General features: G+C 36.9%; 2 protein-coding genes across 2 annotated transcripts in view; both read right to left on the reverse strand.

The window, feature by feature from the left end:
* The window catches only part of LOC121314143 (plexin domain-containing protein 2-like), a 144,715-nt gene extending 131,914 nt beyond the window's left edge, over positions 1-12,801 (reverse strand). Inside the window, exon 1 of the mRNA XM_041247117.1 lies at positions 12,102-12,801. Within this exon, the coding sequence (XP_041103051.1) occupies positions 12,102-12,210 (109 nt within the window). The 5' untranslated portion in view covers positions 12,211-12,801. The remainder of the gene's footprint in view (positions 1-12,101) is intronic.
* Positions 12,802-16,948: 4,147 nt separating this feature from the next.
* Positions 16,949-21,351, reverse strand: part of LOC121313754 (MAM and LDL-receptor class A domain-containing protein 1-like) — an 82,596-nt gene continuing 78,193 nt past the window's right edge. Inside the window, exon 38 of the mRNA XM_041246558.1 lies at positions 16,949-20,194. Within this exon, the coding sequence (XP_041102492.1) occupies positions 20,108-20,194 (87 nt within the window). The 3' untranslated portion in view covers positions 16,949-20,107. The remainder of the gene's footprint in view (positions 20,195-21,351) is intronic.

The following is a 21,351-nucleotide window of genomic DNA, read 5'->3' on the forward strand; positions in this document are numbered from 1 at the left end:
GTGTTGATGAGTAACAACGTGGTAAGTCAATGCAATTTCTGAAGCCAAGGTGCTGTCTAACTGTTTGTTTTTTCACAAATAATTTTTCCAGACAGTCACTGGATTTTTGAACCTGAAAAGCCTGTTTGTGACAGTCAGAATTATTTTACAGATGTTATGTCATGGTAAGTTGGTATTTACTGTAAAGGTTATGTATTTAATCACACAGATCAATGTAACACAAAGCATCCAGAGATGATAACAAAAGCAATACAAGTATAAACATTAAGATTAAACCAATAAAAAAAAACACAAAAATATGTTTTTGTTTTTACTCTGTTGACTCAATCGCAAAACTGAATTGCCACGTTATTCGTTTACGACTCCAAAAATGGGGATGAAATGCCGTTAGGAGGCGACATTTGCTATGACACCACCATATTCACTTGGATTTTCAAGTTCTGGATGAAGGATCCTATGACAGGGAGACCCTGTCGCTAGTTCTGGAGTACATATGTGTCTTTAAGGAAGCAGCTTGGACTCACAATAGGAGATGCGTTGCTAAGCAACTAATAGAGTAGGTGGGCTCGTCCAGTGCCGAGCTGTTCGGGAGGTTTGGATTGGTTGGGGGGCGTGCCCAGGGAAGCTGCGCGGAGCTGAAAAAGCATCTGCGCTAAGGTTCAAGGCTTCTGCACGGCCACAGCCATACAGACGGGCGCGGAGAGAAGATTGCTGTGTTTTGTTTGTTGTGTTGCAGACACAGTGTTATTTGTGTCAACCCGGTAGCTGAAGCTATGGAGGCAGCACTAACCCCGGGAGCATCTACCCCTGCACACGACCACAACCCAACAGAGCATTCTCTCCACAGAATTAACTGCTACAGAACCCTTAAACTGCAAGATGGTGCTTGTGAAGGAAATACCTAGCCGAGAAGGCCGGAAACACCCAGGAATAGGTTAGTTTAGGGAATGTTGATCCCAAACAAAGACAGAGAGGGTTTACATAGAGTAGTAGGCTCCTGGAGCAGGACGTTTTAGTGAGACTAGCACTAGTGTGGCAAACTTTTATTTGTAGCTTTGTTTTGCTTTGTTTCAGCACTTGTGTTTATTAAATCTGCGCACCTATGCGACATGTCATCACCCAATGTTCTGTATCTGCCTCGGTATTGTTCAGTGATGACCCATGTGTGTAACATCACCCTGTTACAGATCCTCAGACCTAAAATCCTGCAAATCTTGAATCACATCAGTACTGTATTGGATTATTTACATCACGTAGACATTTTCGATGTCCCTTTCCAGCATTATTCAAATGCTGGGGACAAAGTAGAATGTACAGATCAGTATTAAATAGTATATTTCTAACAGTAGAAATCCTTTAAGCAACTAATGTATGTCAAAGAAAATATTAAAAGGAAGGTTGGCGTTTCATAGGAGTTTTACTTAAAACCGGCCATTAGGGCATCCGGGCCTGTTAATTCCTGCTACCCAGCCACAGATGCCATATCACAGACTGTCTGGGTCAAACCCACACAGGTGGCAACCCTAGCTGTGTGTGTTGTTAACTTTTTTTTTTAATTCTAAAGGGCCTGATTTTTACAGCTAATCACAATCCCCAAAACTCAAAAAGCATAACCCATAAAATTTAGTGCAGAGGCAAAATATTCAGATGGTTAGATTAAAAAAGTCTGCACATATTATATTGGTTTACATAAACTGCATACAAAACGTTACAATTGGATCTGATAATTCAGCCATGTAATGAACAGACCTGCTGAAATAAGATTCCAAAAAATGAAATTGTACCTGTTATTCATTCACAATGATTCCTGACAGTAAGGAACAGCACAGTCACACAATGAACCACTATTTAACATTGGTAATGGAACACCACATTGTAGCTGCTTGGAAACAAGTATATTTCTCACAACTATTTCAAAATGTCAGAAAAGTGCAGAGCTAAAAAAAAAAAAAAAAAAAAATTAATAGAATAATAGAAAAGCAAACACATTTTGTTCACGACTAAACAGTTAAATACAATCTTTGGAAACTATAACACATTTTAAAAACTATATTTTTTCATTCAAAATATGTTCTGTCTTCTGTTCACCGGTAGTACACATTCTGCCTGTCAAGTAGATATTACACTGCTTTCACAGACCCTGGCCGGAAGTCATTATCATAAGCATTTATTTTAGTAACAGACTTCATTTAATCTTGTTACAATTTCTATGATTATCTATAAAAAGACAGCATTTAAAATAAATGTTAAACATAATATAACTATATTATATTGTGATACAACTATTGCAGTGTCCTGATAATATGGCACCAACACTATATCCTCCTTGTATTTTAATTGAATTTAACTGTTCTTTGTATAATGCCTGTCATGCAACAGCTTCAACTTTCACACATCAATGTTGCGGACATCTGAAGATAAAATAAAAAAAACTTTGTCATGCATTTGTAACCTCTCGACTCAACTACTGCAACTCTCTACATGGTGGTCTCCCGGCACGCACCATAAACCACTGCAGCTAGTTCAGAAAGCTGCTGCCAGGATCCTTACCAGATGTAAAAAACGTGATCACATCACACCCCATCTTGCCCAGCTGCATTGCCTACCTGTAAAGTTCAGGATTATTTTCAAAACTCTCCTGCTCATCTACAATGCCCTTCATCACACAGGTCCCGAGTACCTCCTCAACCCGCTATGACCCTGCCTGCAAGCTGAGGTCCTCCGACTCTGGCCTGCTTGTTATCCCCAAGCAAAAGTGCACCACACTTGGAGAACGTTCGTTTAGCTTCATGGCTCCAACTCTTTGGAACTTTCTCCCAGCTTTGGTGCGTGATGCTTCCACCGCCGCTCGCTTTAAATCAACTCTCAAGAGCCATCTGTTCTCTCTTGCTTTCCATACTCTTTAAGCCTGCTGTGTTGCTGCTACTATTTCATATATTATGCACTTTCCACTGTATTTAATGCATTATGCTTTTTTTATTCTTTTTTTTTACTGTATAGCAGGTATTACGTATTTCTCTGTATTTAAAGTATTATGTTGTTACTGCATCTTGTAAAGAACTTTGTGATGGTAGTCCACTATGACTATAAAAAAAAAAAGATTGATTGACAGTAGTTTAGCTTTGTCTGAAATGTACAAACATCGATAAAATATAAATAAACAGTCTAGTTTGGGGTGGTCATCAGTATATATATATATATATATTCTAATAATATATATTATATATATATATATATATATATAATATATATAGGGGGAACAAAGAGTTCTATACATATCTCACAATGGCATTTCAATTATACATATTTTTTTAAATACATCCAAATTTTACAACAGCAACATCCAATATATTATTTTACTTTTTTTTTTCTTTTTCATTTTAAATAACGTGCTGGATAACATTCAATTAGATAATATTAAATCTCTGTAATTAGCACTATGGAAATATTTTAATAGAACCATACCTTATTAGCAGAACACATTTTCGGGTATGGTTTTTAAAAAAGCAAAGTGCACCCACCAACTTGTGTTCACAGTTTATTCTAATAGTACGACAGGGTAGCCTCACGGCGCAGGCTGGCTACCGGCAGGAATTACACCCAGAGACAGAAAGCTGCAGTTTTAAAGTGCTGTTGCACACTTTATTAAACAAACAAACAGGAACAAACAAAACACGGCACAAAGGCCAAAATAAAAGGTTTAAACAAAATACACAAACAGAGTCTAGGCATTCATTCGCCTTCATTACCAAGCTGCAAAACAGTACAACACTCACCTCACCGTACCGCATACCACACCCAAACAACCAACCAAAGGATTTCTGTAGTGATGGGACTGAAGCCTCAGCTGATTCGACGCCACATGAACCAACTGTAGCAAACAGTGTTACGAAGCAAAGGTTCATGTGAACCACTAGGTCATGTGACCCATAAACTGTGTTTAGCAGTAGCTTACAAGAAGGAAACACTTTTTTTTTTTTTTAACCCAATACCTACTCTTTTTGTCAGTAGACACACAGTGTGGTGTTTCAGTCAAGCTGAAAGGAATTTTTTAAATCAAGATGCTGCTTTTTGTTTTATATTTCTAAACTAAAAAGCTTTTATTATGTACAAACAGCTCTTGATGAACACTATTGGTAAAAAAAAAATAATAATAAAATCCTCCAATTACATGTGTATAAAGGATAGAGTACAACATTTCTATAAAAATGGAAAAGACACAGATTCGAACCCACTATTTTCCACCTCTCTACTTTATAGCTAGAGCTATACTACACGCACCACCTGCTTGTAAACATGAATCAAAATATCCCGCTTATCACAGCATCTTACACACTAAAGTTGCTGAAGTCATCAAATTACGTCTTTTATTTCAAGCAACAACAACTTGTTTTCAACTAGACAACACTTTTATATTTCTAGAATCATTATTTATTGGTTACTTTCATGTATGGTTGATATGTAAAATACATATTCCAGGCAATTTCGATAAAAACAACAGCTGAGCTCTGTCTTTAGAAAAAGCACTGAAATGTTCCTTTACACAAACGATTGTTTAAATTATTAACCGAGAATATAAAAAATGCTTGATATTGTATGTCAAAAGTGTATGAAATGTCACTATATAACACATTGCCTTTTCTGAGCATTAGTGCAATTGTCCACTTTACTAAATGCCTTCTCTCTGGAGATAGGGGGCTGTCTTTACTCTCAATGAAATACGTTGTGCAGATCTACCAAGAGATGGCACTAAAGAGCATGAAGTGTTTTATGTGCTTCAGCTCAGTGAATCTTTTTGCGAACCAAATGATTCAGAGGGGTCAGTGGTTCAGTGCTTCACTTTTCCCATCATTAGATTTCCAGCTTTTTTTATACAAATTGAGTACTAATTAAGGAGTGGCCACACCTGTGATCGTTGGCTGAGCCAGATTTAAACCCAGCTCTGCCAAGCTTATATTCCCACACATACTATTTACTGTTTAGGGCCTTTGCCCTGCCACAAATAGCCTTTCAACATTGTATCTCCTTACCTTCATTTTTAAAAAAGTAACCTTTCTGTTCTTGATCCCAGGCAGTAGCTTGCTGGAATTCCCCTCAACGGGCATTCCCTACATCATCCATCAGCAGGTTTCCTGCTGGGGTGGGCTGTGAATGGAGCAGCACTGCATTCCCTCCAAAGCAAACGCTTGTTCAAACCCATTCTGTGTGGTCACAGGGGGCTCTCAACTTAATGGCCCTGTGACTGCTGGCCTCAATTTTCCTCCCCTGACAGCAGCCCTTCTCATCACTAGGAATGTCTTTCACACTCCCATGAAGCAACATTAAGTCCCTGCTCAACATTAAAAAGGCTTCAGATTGGGGAGTCATGATCCCCATATACTCTTAGTTGAGGCATTGTTCTTCAAAACTACTTTAAATCAACTCAGAGAGAGACAAGTGGAACTGGTAGATATGCTGTACCTTGAGCAGCTTTGACAAAGCTCTGTTCCTATGGAAACCATAGCCTCCTTCTGAAAGAGAGGAAACCTTAAGAAAAGTGATGTATGAACTGAGGAGGCTATGGTCATGACTCACAACAACCGTTTACATGATACTTTCTGTTTATTTATTTACATTTTAAAGCTAATCAGATGTGGTATCTACTAAACATAGTATTCTGCTGCAACTGAAAGTTGAGCCTTTTGCATTGATACAGTAAGATTTACTTGATCTCTACTATTTAAAAACACTTTTCTTTTGGAGGATTTAAGAAGTTAGCTATCAACACTTACTTGATTAATTTTATAAAATCATATTTTGCCGAGTACTGTACCTTCATCAAGTTCATTTTTAACAAATAACTGAAAAAAAAACAAGTGCCCTGTGTTCCCTCTCCATTTTTTAGCCATTAAGCCACGTGGTGCTGTAACTATCACTGGCAGCCCTGAGACGATCACTCCACCAGAACCCAGAAAAATGCTACCATGAGGTACTATGTACTTTCACAATAATTCAACACCATTCAACTCATTAATTGCTTAGAGAATAACTTACTATACAGAGTACCCATAATGAAAATGTGTTGCTCCCAAACACAGGTGCATTGATTGAAACAACTATGCTTCCAGTGTTTGCTGGTAGTTTATTTGCATGCCATTTCTGATTTTTCACAAGCTGCGTCTAAAATATGGTGCAGCACAGGAAATTCCATCTGCTGTCATCACAGGTGCGGCGAGAACAGAAGAGCCTGAAATTTGTGGCTGATTGTGTATAAAGTGTGCAAGGGCTCATATTACATAACTATTCTCTTGTTTTGCCTCAAGGGATTGAAACCTAAGCAGTCCACTTGAAACAGTAAAAACAAGGACCCTGCTGGGGGACAAGGAATATACAGCAATATAACAGTCCTAATAGATTATTGTAGAGCCTTTGCAGACGGCGTATTCAGGCCATTCTGTGGAACAGAAAGCTGTTGCTTACAATAGAAAATGGAGCTGTTAAAGAAACAAAGTTTTAGAAAATCTGGATTAAGACAGCCAGTCTAGCTAATATCAGTATACTATAACATGCAACTCGGTGAACTACTCAGCTGTATGGCAGCTCACAAAACAACATCCCATCAGATTAATCATAAAGGGTGTTAAATACACAGTACCTGAAGCTGAGAATGACATTAAACAGGCTACCTTAACAGCAAATCACCAGAAAATGAAGACAATCTGTAACACTCTTGTTTGCATGTAGATATATTTTGCTGAGGCAAGTTTAATAATTGAGAGAATTGTGTGTTTCACAGATACTGAAAAAGGAGGTAATTGAACACCAATTGTCATCATTCTTCTAATCAATGTAAAGCTAACATACTGAATAAGGGATATACTGTATAGCATCTATTATTAAGTGTATGTGATAAGGCTGGAAATGAACTAACTTGCATGCTCTACTCTTAGCCCATTATGAGTTTTGTCTGGAATTCCAATGTGAAAAAATTGCATCAATTGTAATGTCACTTTTGAAGCTTTTGGTTAAAATGTAGTTCTCACACATACAATTGTGCCCTTAAGTACTGACACACTATTACTTTCCAAATTACACTCCAGAGTGTGTGTGTGTGTGTGTGCCTTTATTTTACACCAAGATGTTACAATATGTAACACATTAAAGTAGAAAAATATCCCAGGAGTGAAGAATACGTTGCGTAGGCCTTACTTTACAGCAGTGAATTAACTACAACACAAAAGAGGCCGAATAGCAGTTCAAGTTAAACACTGTTTTGTTTCCCAAAACAGATAGTATATAACGTTGACACTGCATTAAAGAAAAAAAAAAAAAACCTTGTTCCTTGCCTTTGCCGTTACTTCACGGAAAACAGCGGCCATCGACACATTTTCATGAAGTAATACATGTGCACACATAATCTGGTTTGTTTACTTTTTGCTGTCTAAAACTTTTAAGGTTCATGAGCTGCCGTGAGCTCCTGTGTATGTTTTTATTATACACACACACACACACACACACACACACACACACACACACACACACACACACACACACACACACACACAGATCCCTTTCTCACTTGCCATTTTTAAAACTGTCTCGCAACTTCTGGTGAGTCAGTAAATAAAAGCAAGGATGTGACAAGGTGGCAGCTGGAAGCAGCCAATTAACTGCAGTACGAAGCACCAATGCACACTTTAATAAACAAAATAGCACAACAATACAAACACAGGAACAAAATAACAAATAAACAGCTTTAACAAAATACAAACATGTAGGCTGGGCATTCGCCTTCACTATGAACAAAATACAGAACGCAGCTACACAAAAACAACACTCACCAACTCCTCTCTTTTAATGGAGCCCTGGGCTCTCCTTTAATATGATGTGGCTGCTCCCAATTAGCATCAATTGTTCTATTAGGGAACAGTCACATTCTCACATATTTTATTGGCAGGGACAGGAATTAACCCCATCCCTGCCAACGACCACCAAAACACAAACAACACACCAATTATTCACAGGCAGATCGAGAGCTCTGCCACAAAAGGTATTTTTGTAATGTCTACCGAATACGAACATCTAATTTTTGTATCCGAATGCATGACAAAAAATATTTTTTCAACTGTTCGGATATTTGTCCCAGCACCAATATATGTTATTTAAAAGTGCATAATACAAACTCAACCCTGGTCCTGGAGGGCTGCTGTCCCTCCTGATTTTTGTTCCAACTGTACCGTAAATTAATTGGACCAATTAAGTTCTGATTAGAAATTAATTGCTCCAATTAATCAATTTAGTGTACAGTCAGAACAAAAAGCAGGAGGGACAGTGGCCCTTCAGGACGAGGGATGAGTAGCCCTGGTATAGATAATGGAAAATCACCAGTGTGTTAAATTTAAAGTTTAATACCCTGTAGTACAATGCAAATGACACACACTATCTGCAAGGCTCTGCAAGGCTCTTCCTTGCTCTTGTGTATTTTGCTGCCATCAATAGATAACTACTGTACTTCACAGAGTAAGAGCAAGATACCGTTACAATGTTAGAGAGAACCAAAAAAAAAAAAAAAAAAAACAACAAAAAAAAAACCGCTAGTACTTAAAATGTCTTGCTCTCGGCCACATGAAAATTTTGGGTATGGGGCTCGTAGGGTCAGGAAATTTGGCCACCCATGTTATATACAAACGCCATTATTGATTGATTACACTTTCTACATGATAAGGCTAATAATTAGAATTGTAACATGTTGAGACGCTTATGACAATAATGACAATAACTGTTGACGCTTATGACAATAATGACAACACGGATAATATATAAATAATAATAATAATAATAATAATAATAATAATAATAATAATAAATGCAGTGTATGTTGACTTATCATTTGTGGTGCAATAATACAGAACACAGGAATATATAAAATAATTTAAAAATAACAGTATAATCCATCTAAATTAAAAAAGTTACATGGACAGAATCATGTTCTATAAAGTACAGTATTTAGAATGACTTATGTCAAATACTAGTATAATGTAAATGTATAGATTTCATTTATCTATTAATTGTCTCTCTGTTACACACTACATTGTGAACATGATAACTGGCTTGACTCTGTACCAACTTTCACCAAACTGTATTCAGTCCCAGCCTTCTATTTATGTTTGGGATTGACTATAGTCTTTTACTTGCTGTGCGCTTGTTACATGGCTACGAGGACCCTCTGTGCAGTATGTACCTGTACTGGTTTTCATATAAGGTAATGGTTGCAGGTACTGGAATACATTATTTTAGTTTAATTGGGTCAGGCCGCTCAGTGATTTCTTCAGTATCTGAAACCACAGAAAGTCGATACTTACGGGAGAACCAATGTGACAAAATGTTTGGGTGAAGAAATTCTCAATACAGAAAATACAAGCGATCCTATTGGTTAACTTCGTGTTGGTCTGGTTTCCTAAGGATTTGTATCTTCTTTATTTTTTAGCACAAAACCACCATATTACAAAACACTGTTCATTTCACCCAGCTGTACTACATGTTACAACATAGTATATGTTTAATTTGAATTGAAACCAAAACAGCTTTTAATGTTGAACCTGCTAACCTTTTGTGTTTTCACTGTCCTCCTTTCACTTTTTAGAAAACTTCAGGGTGGTTCTGTAATTCTGCTGCTGATTATTTTGCAGTCAAAGCTATTACTGTTTTTTTACTGTTTAATGATAAAGGCCTATAGTTTGTCTACAATCTCCTTCAGCGTGTGATGACATGAACTTTCAAAAGATCTTGATGGATGATCATAGAGCATGTGGAGCCAAAGGCTAGAGTGAAAAAAATGTGCAATACAATACTAAAGCAAAAGAAAGGCTGGGGGCAAATCTGAACTCAAAGGTATCATTCCTAACAAAGCTAACCAACCTGATCGGGATTTGTAAAACTACATCTGGAAATTCATTACATAACCTTTCATCTCACTGCATAAAAGCAAAAATAGCATCTGTGGATATTCAACAGCCCATGATTACTGTCTAAATTAATGCACTGCACACTTTCAGATTAAAATATATTTGTGAGGGGATTTATATAATGCACAGACAACAGGATTCAATGAACAAAAAAAAAAAAAAAATGCTGGATGGTTGTTATGCATTGCTCCAAGCCAATGAAGAGCTTGCAAAAACCTATTTACTGAACGAATGTTTTAAATGATTACCCATCACAGAACAGTAGATGGGGTTATTGTCTGTGTTTTGATTACAGACACTTCACCCTGCAGCTGTTTGGTCATTACTATGACTTACTATTAGACCTGCAAGCCTGTTGAAGTGGAGCACTACTGCTTTATTAATTTAATAACACCGTCCCACCACTGAATGATTACTCAAAAAAAGTGGCATGCCAAACCCTTTTCTTCATGTGGAAGTAAACCTGAACACACTGTCATTTTCTGCAAGAAGTCACATAATTTGTACTTCGAATCTGCTGAAGATGTGTCTGACAGAAAAAAAAAAAAAAAAAACAGCTATAGCTGGTGGGAGCATTAATCTCAGAACAGATCACGGGACCCATTCCTGTAAATCATTTCAAACATGTTGATTTGTGATGTTTTGAAGACACAAGATATCTTACAGTTCACATTCTTACATTGACAATGACTTTACAGTCAAAGATCCATCATGATTTGTGTAAAAGGCAGATAGGAGTTTGCACATTCCTTAGTGCACTTAATCAACATTTCCCTTTAAATGATGTGTGCTTTACATTTGTTGTACTGCATGAAAACAAAAAACAAATCCATGGACATTATCTCTATTTTTGCAGGTTTGCCCAAAATGTTACTGAATGAATTTGCTAAAAAGAAAATGTTATGAAGGTGTACTGACTGAAGACTTGGGGCTAATGTACAATAGATGTTTTCATTGTACTGCAGTATAAAACAAATGATTAACTGTTCCCTTCACGTCACACTGTCCCAATGTTGTGGGTGTATTTATGTTGATAAAGTGCATTTTGTTTTTAAACAATAATCTACAGGTGCTATATCAAGATGAGTCAGTCATGATCAGTAAAATATACATCAGTTGACAAAGGGCTTATTTCTTACTTCTACTTGACAAGATGGAAAACGCGCAGATTGTAAAGGAGCAATGTTTGTCAAATCATCACAGCTGCATTTGTTAACTCGTTTCTGAGGTGGTCTTCTGGGTATGGGTAGCAGTTTTGATTTTTTTGAGTTTGGGTAAGGGTAGCACCAAAACGACCCAAATTAATAGTCATATTACAGCTTTTCTTGTCGACAGTTTTAGCTTTTGACATGCAGCCTACGTTTACATTTACTTTATTTTAGTGGATTTCACAACAATGCTCATGATGTTCCTATCACTAAGCTGCTGGGGAATTGCATATTTCACAGTTGACTTCTGCCAGCATCACACATTACCTCCTGCCAGCCCGGATACAGATCCTATAGATTATGACCTACATTTTTTAACGAAACGATTAAGACTACCACTTGTCTCTGGGCTCGCCAATGACAAAATGTACATTCAAAAAGCACGAAGCTGGCAATCTGTTAAACAATAGTCATTTATCTTAAACAAGACAATTAAGGGCAGTCGTCACAGTCTCATCAATCATCTGTCTTCAGCCATTAACCAAGAATCTTAAAAAAGGGAAAGGTGGTTTTGTTTTGTTGTTTTGTAACGGGAGCTTACAAATTCTAATCATATGGCAAATACTGTAGCCTGTATTAAATCGTTCGCATGACAAATACATCTTGGCGATTCATTTAGGCAATGCGATACAAAACAAGACCCAATCAAACGTATGCTGTATCTAAGGGGTACAACTGCATTTTGAATGCAGTACCGTTTTACTAATAAACCTGGCAAAGTCTTACCATTATCTAACAGTAAAACCCATATATACCTGTCTTCATCTGCACATCTCTGTAAACTTAAAGTGTACATCAACGTCTCTGAAATGCACGGATTTTATTTTATAGCAATCAATAAAAGTGCAGGCTGTTATCACGTCAATTGTCAAAAACACCTGTAAACAATCAAAAACATGTTCCAAAATAAAATAAATAAATACCAATAATCAATGCAAGGCGACCTTACCGTTTCCTCCCTTTGTAGTTTCACAGTGAGTTACATGAAACAGATTTCCAAAGGTCTGAAAAAGTAACAAAACTCCAACCATCAGATAGATTTTGTTTACACCCGCCATAATGCAGCGAGTTCTTCCTCAGCTCGGGGTTTACTGACTTTTTCAATTAAAAACGAAAAAACAGTTTAATGCCAATCCCCCGCTCCTTCACAGCTCTGATCGCCTAATCAAGGACTCCCAAGTCTCCCAGCTAGCTGTGCTGCACAGACGGCGAGCTCGATCTTTGTGTCCACAGTCCAACAAACGAAAATGCTGCTCAGAATACGCGGGGTCAATCCAGGACCATAGGTATGGCTAATTCTAATGGGGGAAATAAAGTATTTTTTTTCTGTCTGGGTTAACCTAATTGGAACTTGTTGCAGACAGACACATTTTTTTTGTAGTCCGAAACCTTTCAAAATGACCCAATTTGCTTTGAAGTTTTCTTTAATTTATTATAGTGATTTGAAATGGTTTAAATTCAGCAGATTTATTTAAACGAGTTCCTAAAGTCAGTCTTCTGTCCAATTAATCGCTGTGCCGGTATCTGAGAAAACATAACGGTTCTCTGAAATCCAGCTTTTGTTTGTTTTCTGATGAGTTTGGGGTCTCGGCAGAATAGTTGTCCTGACAGCACAGTTTAGGCTATTCAATCTCGGCTCTCTGCTTACTTTCCCACTGCGTTCAGATACAATGTTTGAAACCGGAAGTATTCTGTCCAATTGCTACTTGCTACTTGGAGAGAAAGACTGAGTGGGATGGGTTAGATTAGAGCGCATAAAAACAAACTCACGCAATCCTTCCTACACAACAACAAAAAGCAACGTGCAGTGTATACATAAGACATAATGCAGAAGCCTGTCAGAAAATCAATTAACGGCTGTTTTGCTGTTTTTTTTTTTTGATAGGAAGGTTATGGAAGTCACAGTATGCGGAATATTTGTACGGCAAACTTGTTTCATGATTTATTAAACACCACCTTTTATATGGAGTTGCATTTTAACAATCAAAAATTATGTGTTATCTCGACAACCGTAGAGTGTGAGTGTGTGTGTGTGTGTGTGTGTGTGTGTATATATATATATATATATATATATATATATATATATATATATATATATATATATATATATATATATATATATAAAATGAAGTGTTTTTGTTTTGAAAGGGGGTTTTCATATATTGTTCTTGCACTTCGTATTTTTTTTTTCTTTCTGCAGTATCAATGTATCACTTATAAGAGGATCTCTACTGGACAATTAGCCACCTATGGTTGGATATTACAAATACAGGACTGGTATTGCAGCTCATCGCTTAGCTCTGTCTCTCTCAGGTGATAGAAGTCTCGTGAAGTGCTTCTAATACCTGCCCCATGGGGGAGACAAACGCCACTGTTATGTAGTAGATTGGCACCAATTAATGAGTATCCCAGGTGGCATTTGACCCAGTTTCAGGACAGTATATCCAAGGGAACATGCTGTAAGGAATTTCTCATTTAACCTGAAAGAGATACACACAAAACCCTCTGAGGATGCTGCAGATATCAATCAATCAATCAATCAATATTAATTTTATGTAGCACTTTTCATAGTGGATCACCATCACAAAGCACTTTACAAGATAGTGAGGAACAATGCATAATACATTAAATACAATGAAATACAGGACATAGTATATTTAATATAAATGTTTTAAAAATGCAAATACATTAAATATAGGCTTCATGCATTAAATAAAAGGCTGTGAATTCTAAACGCTGTGGATGTGTGTCAAGCAGAATCATACGAATAAGATGGGAGAGAAAAACCTGAAATAGCAATTACAGCTTTGGACGAAACTAGACTCGCCCAGATTAATGGCATGGGAGAACCACATTCGCCCAGCATCGATTTTGAAGCGTTGGACGAAACTAGACTCGCCCAGATTAATGGCATGGGAGAACCACATTCGCCCAGCATCGATTTTGAAGCGTTGGACGAAACTAGACTCGCCCAGATTAATGGCATGGGAGAACCACATTCGCCCAGCATCGATTTTGAAGCGTTGGACGAAACTAGACTCGCCCAGATTAATGGCATGGGAGAACCACATTCGCCCAGCATCGATTTTGAAGCGTTGGACGAAACTAGACTCGCCCAGATTAATGGCATGGGAGAACCACATTCGCCCAGCATCGATTTTGAAGCGTTGGACGAAACTAGACTCGTCTGGGCTAGCCCCGAAATTCAGTGAAAACTGTCGTCTTTCACCCAGTCGTCTTTTTCAAGTTCTGGGACAATCTAGGTTCGCCCAATTTGACGCAGGCGAGTGCTGAAAAAAAATAAATGTTAACTTCGAGATTCGCCCAGAAGCCTTTGGCGAAATTAGCCGGGCAAAACTAAACTCACTAGACCACCCGGTTTCGCCCTTAAACACACCCCCCTCTCACTAAAACATAGCGCCAATACAGCTTTACAAGACAGCCGGTTCCTTTGCAAGGAGCGTATATAGGGTTTATGTCTTTGTATGTGATTATGTCACCTACCAGACCTGCTGCTGCCTTCGGCCGTGCACGCCATAAAAATAACAGAGTCTGCCACCAGCAATATATCTGTCATGTGCTGAGACAGAAGTCTTCTGCCTTTTCTGTCAATTATTCTTGGTTTATTTTCTTTTTTCAGTCACAAAGGCCCCCTGTGCATGAAGTTTTTAAGTGGTGTTGTTTAGCAAATATCTAACTGTAACAGGATTTTACATACTGTACTTATCGATTACATTTAACATGACGGATGTTTGGAAATACTGAGTATAAATAATTTCATGAATCAGTTCCTTCCAAATCAGCAGCTTCAGATATGTGCACAAACACCCATAGTATACTGTCAGCAAAACAATGCATACATTTATTGTTACCATTGTCAACAACAGTTCTCCCTTAATGCACAAGAACGCCTGGACTTGGTTTTCTAATATTCCACAAGGCTAGATCTAAACTATTGATTACTAACTCAATTACATTCCTGAGTAACAGCCTAAAACAATATACACCCACAGAAGAGAACAGGAGATACAAATGCCTTGAATTATTAAAGTACAACCTTTAAAATACATCATCCCCCAATACTATTAACCCTAAATAATACAATAGCATGCATATTTAAATGAATTATACAATACTGCATTGAATCTCATATTTATATTTACACTAGCCCGGGGTTTAACAAAACCTTAAGCAAAATTCATCTGAAGCTTGCATTCCACTGTATTATGCAATTGAAAAAAAATGTAAATAAAAGAAATATGTGGGCTGATTCATTGTAGCATGGATCCCAAGAATTAGGATTATGTACAGACTGAAAACTCAACACAAACGCTATAACAAGTGGGTTGAACTTGAATTATTTAGGTTGTGTGGATAGGGCATGAGTTCAAAGCCTCTAATATAATAATCAATAGTGTGTTCACAAACCTGTAATCTGGGACTTGAGGAGTTCTAGCATCACACAAGCGCACATGGGTTTCAAACATCCTACTGTATGTTTCTGGATGCACAGCAAGTGACGTGATTGACTGATATTTACTTACCATTTTATTACATGTTTATTAATTTAAGAATCTGATTGCTTACTCAATGTAACCTTATTGTTTGTTCATGAATTGATACATCTCTGCTAGTGCAATACAATATTTAACAAATCATTGAAAAGGAAAGTACCAAAAAGTAAAATAAAACACACCTAGTGTAGTGTGTTTAGTCTATAGTGAGTTTTTTGTGTTTTTCTGTTTCTGCAGCTTGCTTCCTTCTAGACAATGATGTGACACTTTTCGTTGATTTCCTCTTTGGACTATATTTAACCTTGAGATTGTGAAAGATACACACCTCATTTAAAGAGCAGGGGTTTGTGATATCAGCTACTTCTCAGTGTGAATCGAATGAGTGAAAACATGAACAAAGTTGTTAGGGAAAACTGCTGCAAAATCTCTCCGATTGTCAACATAGCAGACTAGGTAAGAGCACAGCTGTTTAATCTAAAGAGGCGTTATAGGAAGTTTAGAAGGGTGCCTCAATCATTATTCTTGTCAGATGTGTGCCTGCTTCTTTTACTGTTATGGATGCTTTACCAAGAACACTGATCTGGAAAATGGCTTAAGTTAATTTATTTATTTTTAATCTAAGTTCATGTAACTGTACCACCCCACTAACACACAATGTTTAATATTGATGTCTAAGTGCCAATTGGTCAAACAGGTCAAAATCAAAGCTTTATGACCCACCCCATACCGGCCATTTCCTGTGAAAAAAAATGTTCATATCGCCATGGAATCAAAGTAATTTTATTCTGTGGATACTGCCAAATAGGGAAATGTGTCAGTTACGGTCAGGCTGGGTGTTTTAGTATACTGGTGAATTTACAGAGTTCTTCCATTCAGATATGTGTAATTGCTCAGCTCTACAGAGGCAGGTAACTTTTATAGTTGCAGATAGTATTACACATTTCTCTTTTTTCAATTTAATGTGTGTTTATATTTATGTTTATTTTATAACAGTAACATGTCTTCTGGCAGTATGAATTCATATTAAATTATCTAATATATTTTCAGAACCTAATTAACACACCATGAAGCAGAATTTCTCTATATGGGGTGGGTCACAGAATCAACTTGATTTGGTGCTTAAGACTACAAGATCCACAGCTGCACTGTGCAGAGTTTAAGATATATTTTATTTTAATATAAGACCTGAAAAAAACAAGAAAGGAAAAGAAAAGCACCACATTTAAGTCTGTAAGAACGTAATCTTTTTCAAACTATTTCACCAATGCATAAACCTGCTGTGTATGAACAAACAGAATGAACAAACATTATTTTTAATTATAGTAAAATATGTACTTGGTTGTGATAAAACAAACATATTTTTGTATATTCTATGTCCATAAAGGCTCATTTACATGTACAGAACATGTTACAAATGTTTCCAATAACATGCAACATTGCATTCACATTCGAGCATTGCTTAAGGGCACGTTCATTAATAACACAAGATACAAAATGATTCCTTCTAAACCTCAAATTACTTCATGCATTAGCTACAGTATGTGGATCACATGACATAGTAAGGTACACATGTATATGCATGTTGGTACAAAAGGTTTGTGTGTGCTGCAGTTTATATTTAAGATTGATTAAGGTCTGGGGATATCTTAAAATCCTGAATTTGTCTTTGGTCGTAATATTAACTGTTTTCAGCAACGCATATACAGGGGTGCAAATCATATTGAAAAGTGTACTAAACTGTTTTGCAAGTTTAACACCAAATAGCCTACTGGCCCTAAATGATCAAACTCTGCCCTAATCAAGATCCAGCTCCCCCCCTTCAAAGTTTTTAATGTTGCGTGTTTCAGTAAATAACCTTCTCTCCTGTGGATGTGGATGAGTGTGGGTGGGTAGTCCAGACCAATGAAAAACTATCATCATCTATGGTTGCTAAGGAATTTAAAACAAAAAAAAAAAGAGAAGCAAAAAGAGAAGAACAATGTAACTTGTTTACTGGCACCACAATTTAATGTTGCTGGCGCTATATGAGGTACCTTGACTGCAGCTGCTCTCGGGGACCACATATACAACACAAAATACAAAATAGAAAACCAGAACTGCTCAGCTATGCTCTCTTTCTCCTCTAACAAGGACTGTGTTTAATACGTGTTTCAGTTGAGAAAAACGGGATAATGGGTTAAAATATGGCTATTAGAATTATTTGCATTCCTCTAAAGAATATGCCATCTTCTTTCATTGCCGAGGCTTATTCATTATGGTCTGTGTGCAAATGTATCCTAAACAACACAGGGCATTTGCTACAAGTAATACATTGCAATCATAGATGAACATATTATTATAAGTAGCTCTTGGTAAGCATTAAAGTAATAGTTTGCATGTAAAACTGGTGATTTGCCTTTCAGATCTGATCAAGTAAAGCCTGAAAATAAAATGCATTATGTGGTTTGTGACATTGCAGCCAGAGTGGTTGAAAGGCATCTTATATTTTGAATCGGTTTGGAAGAAGCTTTCAGCAGATAGTCATGTCTTTACTTATAATTCTGACATGTTTTTAGCTTTTATGTGGCACTTTAATTAGGTATATGACCCCCATGATACATTTACACGGCCCTTGTGTAGTCCCTTGTTTTTAAGGTAAAAAGTCAAGTAGATAGTTTAACCTAAGATAGTGTAGAGCAGTTTCAGTTTATCTATTTATTATTTATTTTTCTGTATTACATGCATTAGGTCTCCAATTCATCTTGATTGATTGTAAAAATGTGTACCTACCAGAGAAATGAGTGGAGGGCTTGACCAGACAAACCAGGAGCAGAAGGGAGTGCATATGAATTACTGTAGATCCCTGCTCTCCTCCAGTATCACCAACAAGAACTGGGTTTCTGATTGGCTCAGTAAATGTAAAAAATATCGGTGTACTGTAGGTGACAGAACTTGAGAAGTGATGCCCTACCATACCATCTTTCAGAATCTATCAAACAAGCCTCGATTCAATCTGAGCTCGCTTTGCTATACTGGTACCATTCAAAGCTTATTTCCTGAGAAAGACTGGAGCTGGCTGTTATATGCTTGATTTCACTCATAGTTATTGTACGTCAATAAAGGCTGTAATGTTTTTGTTTTTCTGCTGGGATTAAGCAGCTGTTTTCCACCTGCTTCTCCCATCACTCCACTCCTGCTAGTCTATACTGAAAAATAAAAACACTAAATCCAATGTGTTTTTTTCTTTCTTATACTAGGTATCAGGATGTCAATGCCTTAAACAGCTGTACAATGATAGATATTGAGAATGTGCAAAACAATGGTTTTGCTGTGTTTGAATTGTTTTTTACCCTCAGTGCGAATCTCTTTTATTCACACAGTAAATAAGAGTACTCCAAAGGCTGGCAGCACCCTTACTTTTCGATTTGGTAGGCATTATTAGTATGTGTCACATGAATGCAGGAATGCAGGGCAGGCAGAAAACTGCTAAATTGGTTTTAAACTATTGTATTCAAGAGAGAGAACTGAAAATGCAACTGCTGCACACCCAACACAAAACAAACAAAAAAACGATGTTCAATATTAATTTTCTAATACAGCTGAAATTAAATAAGTCAAAAGACAAAGAAAGATATTTTAAACAAAGGGTAACTGTTGCTTGGAATGCTGGCACCATGGCTGACTGTAAGCAGTGCCATTTCCCCTTGCCTTCTGTGAGCACTCAATAACATAAAATACACTGAGAGAATGTTTATTTGTAGTACTGATGTATAACTGATGCTTTTTTGCCTAAACTTATGGCTTATTTGCAAGCACCAGAATTTCAGAAAGACAGAACAAAATCGATTGCATGCAACCAGCTTTGCTTTCTTTAAAAGCACATGCTGTCAATATGAACTGAAGCCTTCAAAATCCAAAATAACATAACAAAAAAAGAGTATTAAAAAAAAACAGGCAGTGGTGCTGTAAAATTGATTTGCAACTTTATATAAAATTGCTTTTCATCAAAAAAGTTTAAGGTTCTTTTTTATTCTTTTTCTTTTTAGACAGTCGATTTCATTTTTTGCAACAGCTAACAGGCAGTGATTTTATCAGGCTGTAAGAACACATTAAATGCAACCTTTGTTCTTGGGTGGATGTGTTTATAGCATCAGCAAAGATGTCTGGGTAATATAAAACAATTATTTTTATTTGTCTGCAAGAGCTTGCCAATTCATCCTTTTAAGTTTTCATGTTACCACAATTCAGTCTACAGTCAGCATGGATTATTGACTTATTGTTGAACAAAAAAATGTTTTTACATTATGTACTTTAAATTTGTATGCATTACCACAGTATCAGCATGTATAATTTAAACAAACCAAATTAGAAACATAACACATGTGTGATTTGTTTTACAGTCGTTCTTTTGTTCAAATGGTTTTCAACACTGAAAGATGATCATTTTTTAAGCTTCAGGACATCATGCAGTAGGTTTCACATCTCCAGCAGAAGATACGTACAAAGGATTGGCAAATGAATGAGCAGTATCTGTTTTAATGCCAAGATCCTGTTATCATATCAAGACAGAAAAAAGCAGTTTAGAATAGTTATTTAACATGTTATAAGTTTTTCAAGCATAAAAGTTTTATTTTCACAAAACCATGTAATGGACATTGGGCAAGTATGATACAGTGTACCTGAACACAGGTAAGTGATATGGTACTGCACTGGACTACCGGTCTTTATTGGTCCATTTATACCATTGGCTTATCTAAATGTAGATGCCACTAAGAATGCACCTTAGTAAAGAACCAGTGCAGTGACACTGCATGGGCTTTGAAGAGGATTGTCAAATCCTGCTCCTCGTTCTTTGGCATGTGTGTGTCTGCACATTTATCCTTCCTTTTAACCTCATTTGGAAGGTTTTACCACCACACCAGCGCTCAGTGTTTGCCTTCACAATGATGATGTTGAAACTTGGAACGACAAGTACTGACTTGTGAAAATACAACAAAAACTACCAATATGATCAACATGTTGTGCCAGCATACTTGCAAGTAAAATATACAAAAATACGGTGTATATTTCTCAAGGCTAAATAGATTAAGGAAGGCATTACACTGCATGAAACCAAAGATAAAAAAACTGAAGTCAATAAAAGTTTCAAATCCAAATACCAAGGATGTCATTTACTCCCTTCTGGCATTATTGTTGAAAAGTAAATAATGCTGAAAAAAGCCATCTTTTCCTATATATAATGGTGAATCAGAAAAGGTATCAAAAGTGACTGGAGGACTATGTTTTCAATTTGCAATAAATCCAGCCCTATTACTATTTACAGGCTAAATTTACATGTCTATTATAGCAGGGCTTTCCTAACCTGGTCTGGAAGACTCCATGTGTCTGCTGGTTTTCATTCCAACAGAGCTCTCAGTTACTTAACTAGACCCTTAATTGAACAAATAATTAGCTTAATTGGGGCTTTTTAATTATTCTCAGCGCCAACAATGTTATAGCTAACTTCAAATCTGCAACTGTTCATGCGCCGAAAACATGTAAAAAGGTCTAATTAAGCAAATGATTAGTTCAATTAAGTAATTGAGATCTCAGTTGGAATGAAAACCAGCAGACACATGGCGTCCCCAGGAGCAGGGTTGGGAAGCCCAGGCTTACAGGCTAATAAACTCCATTCTAATATGGAGCTTCTTTTCTAGCATCCTTCAG

This window comes from Polyodon spathula, chromosome 4 (assembly GCF_017654505.1).
Source record: "Polyodon spathula isolate WHYD16114869_AA chromosome 4, ASM1765450v1, whole genome shotgun sequence".
Classification (NCBI taxonomy): domain Eukaryota; kingdom Metazoa; phylum Chordata; class Actinopteri; order Acipenseriformes; family Polyodontidae; genus Polyodon; species Polyodon spathula.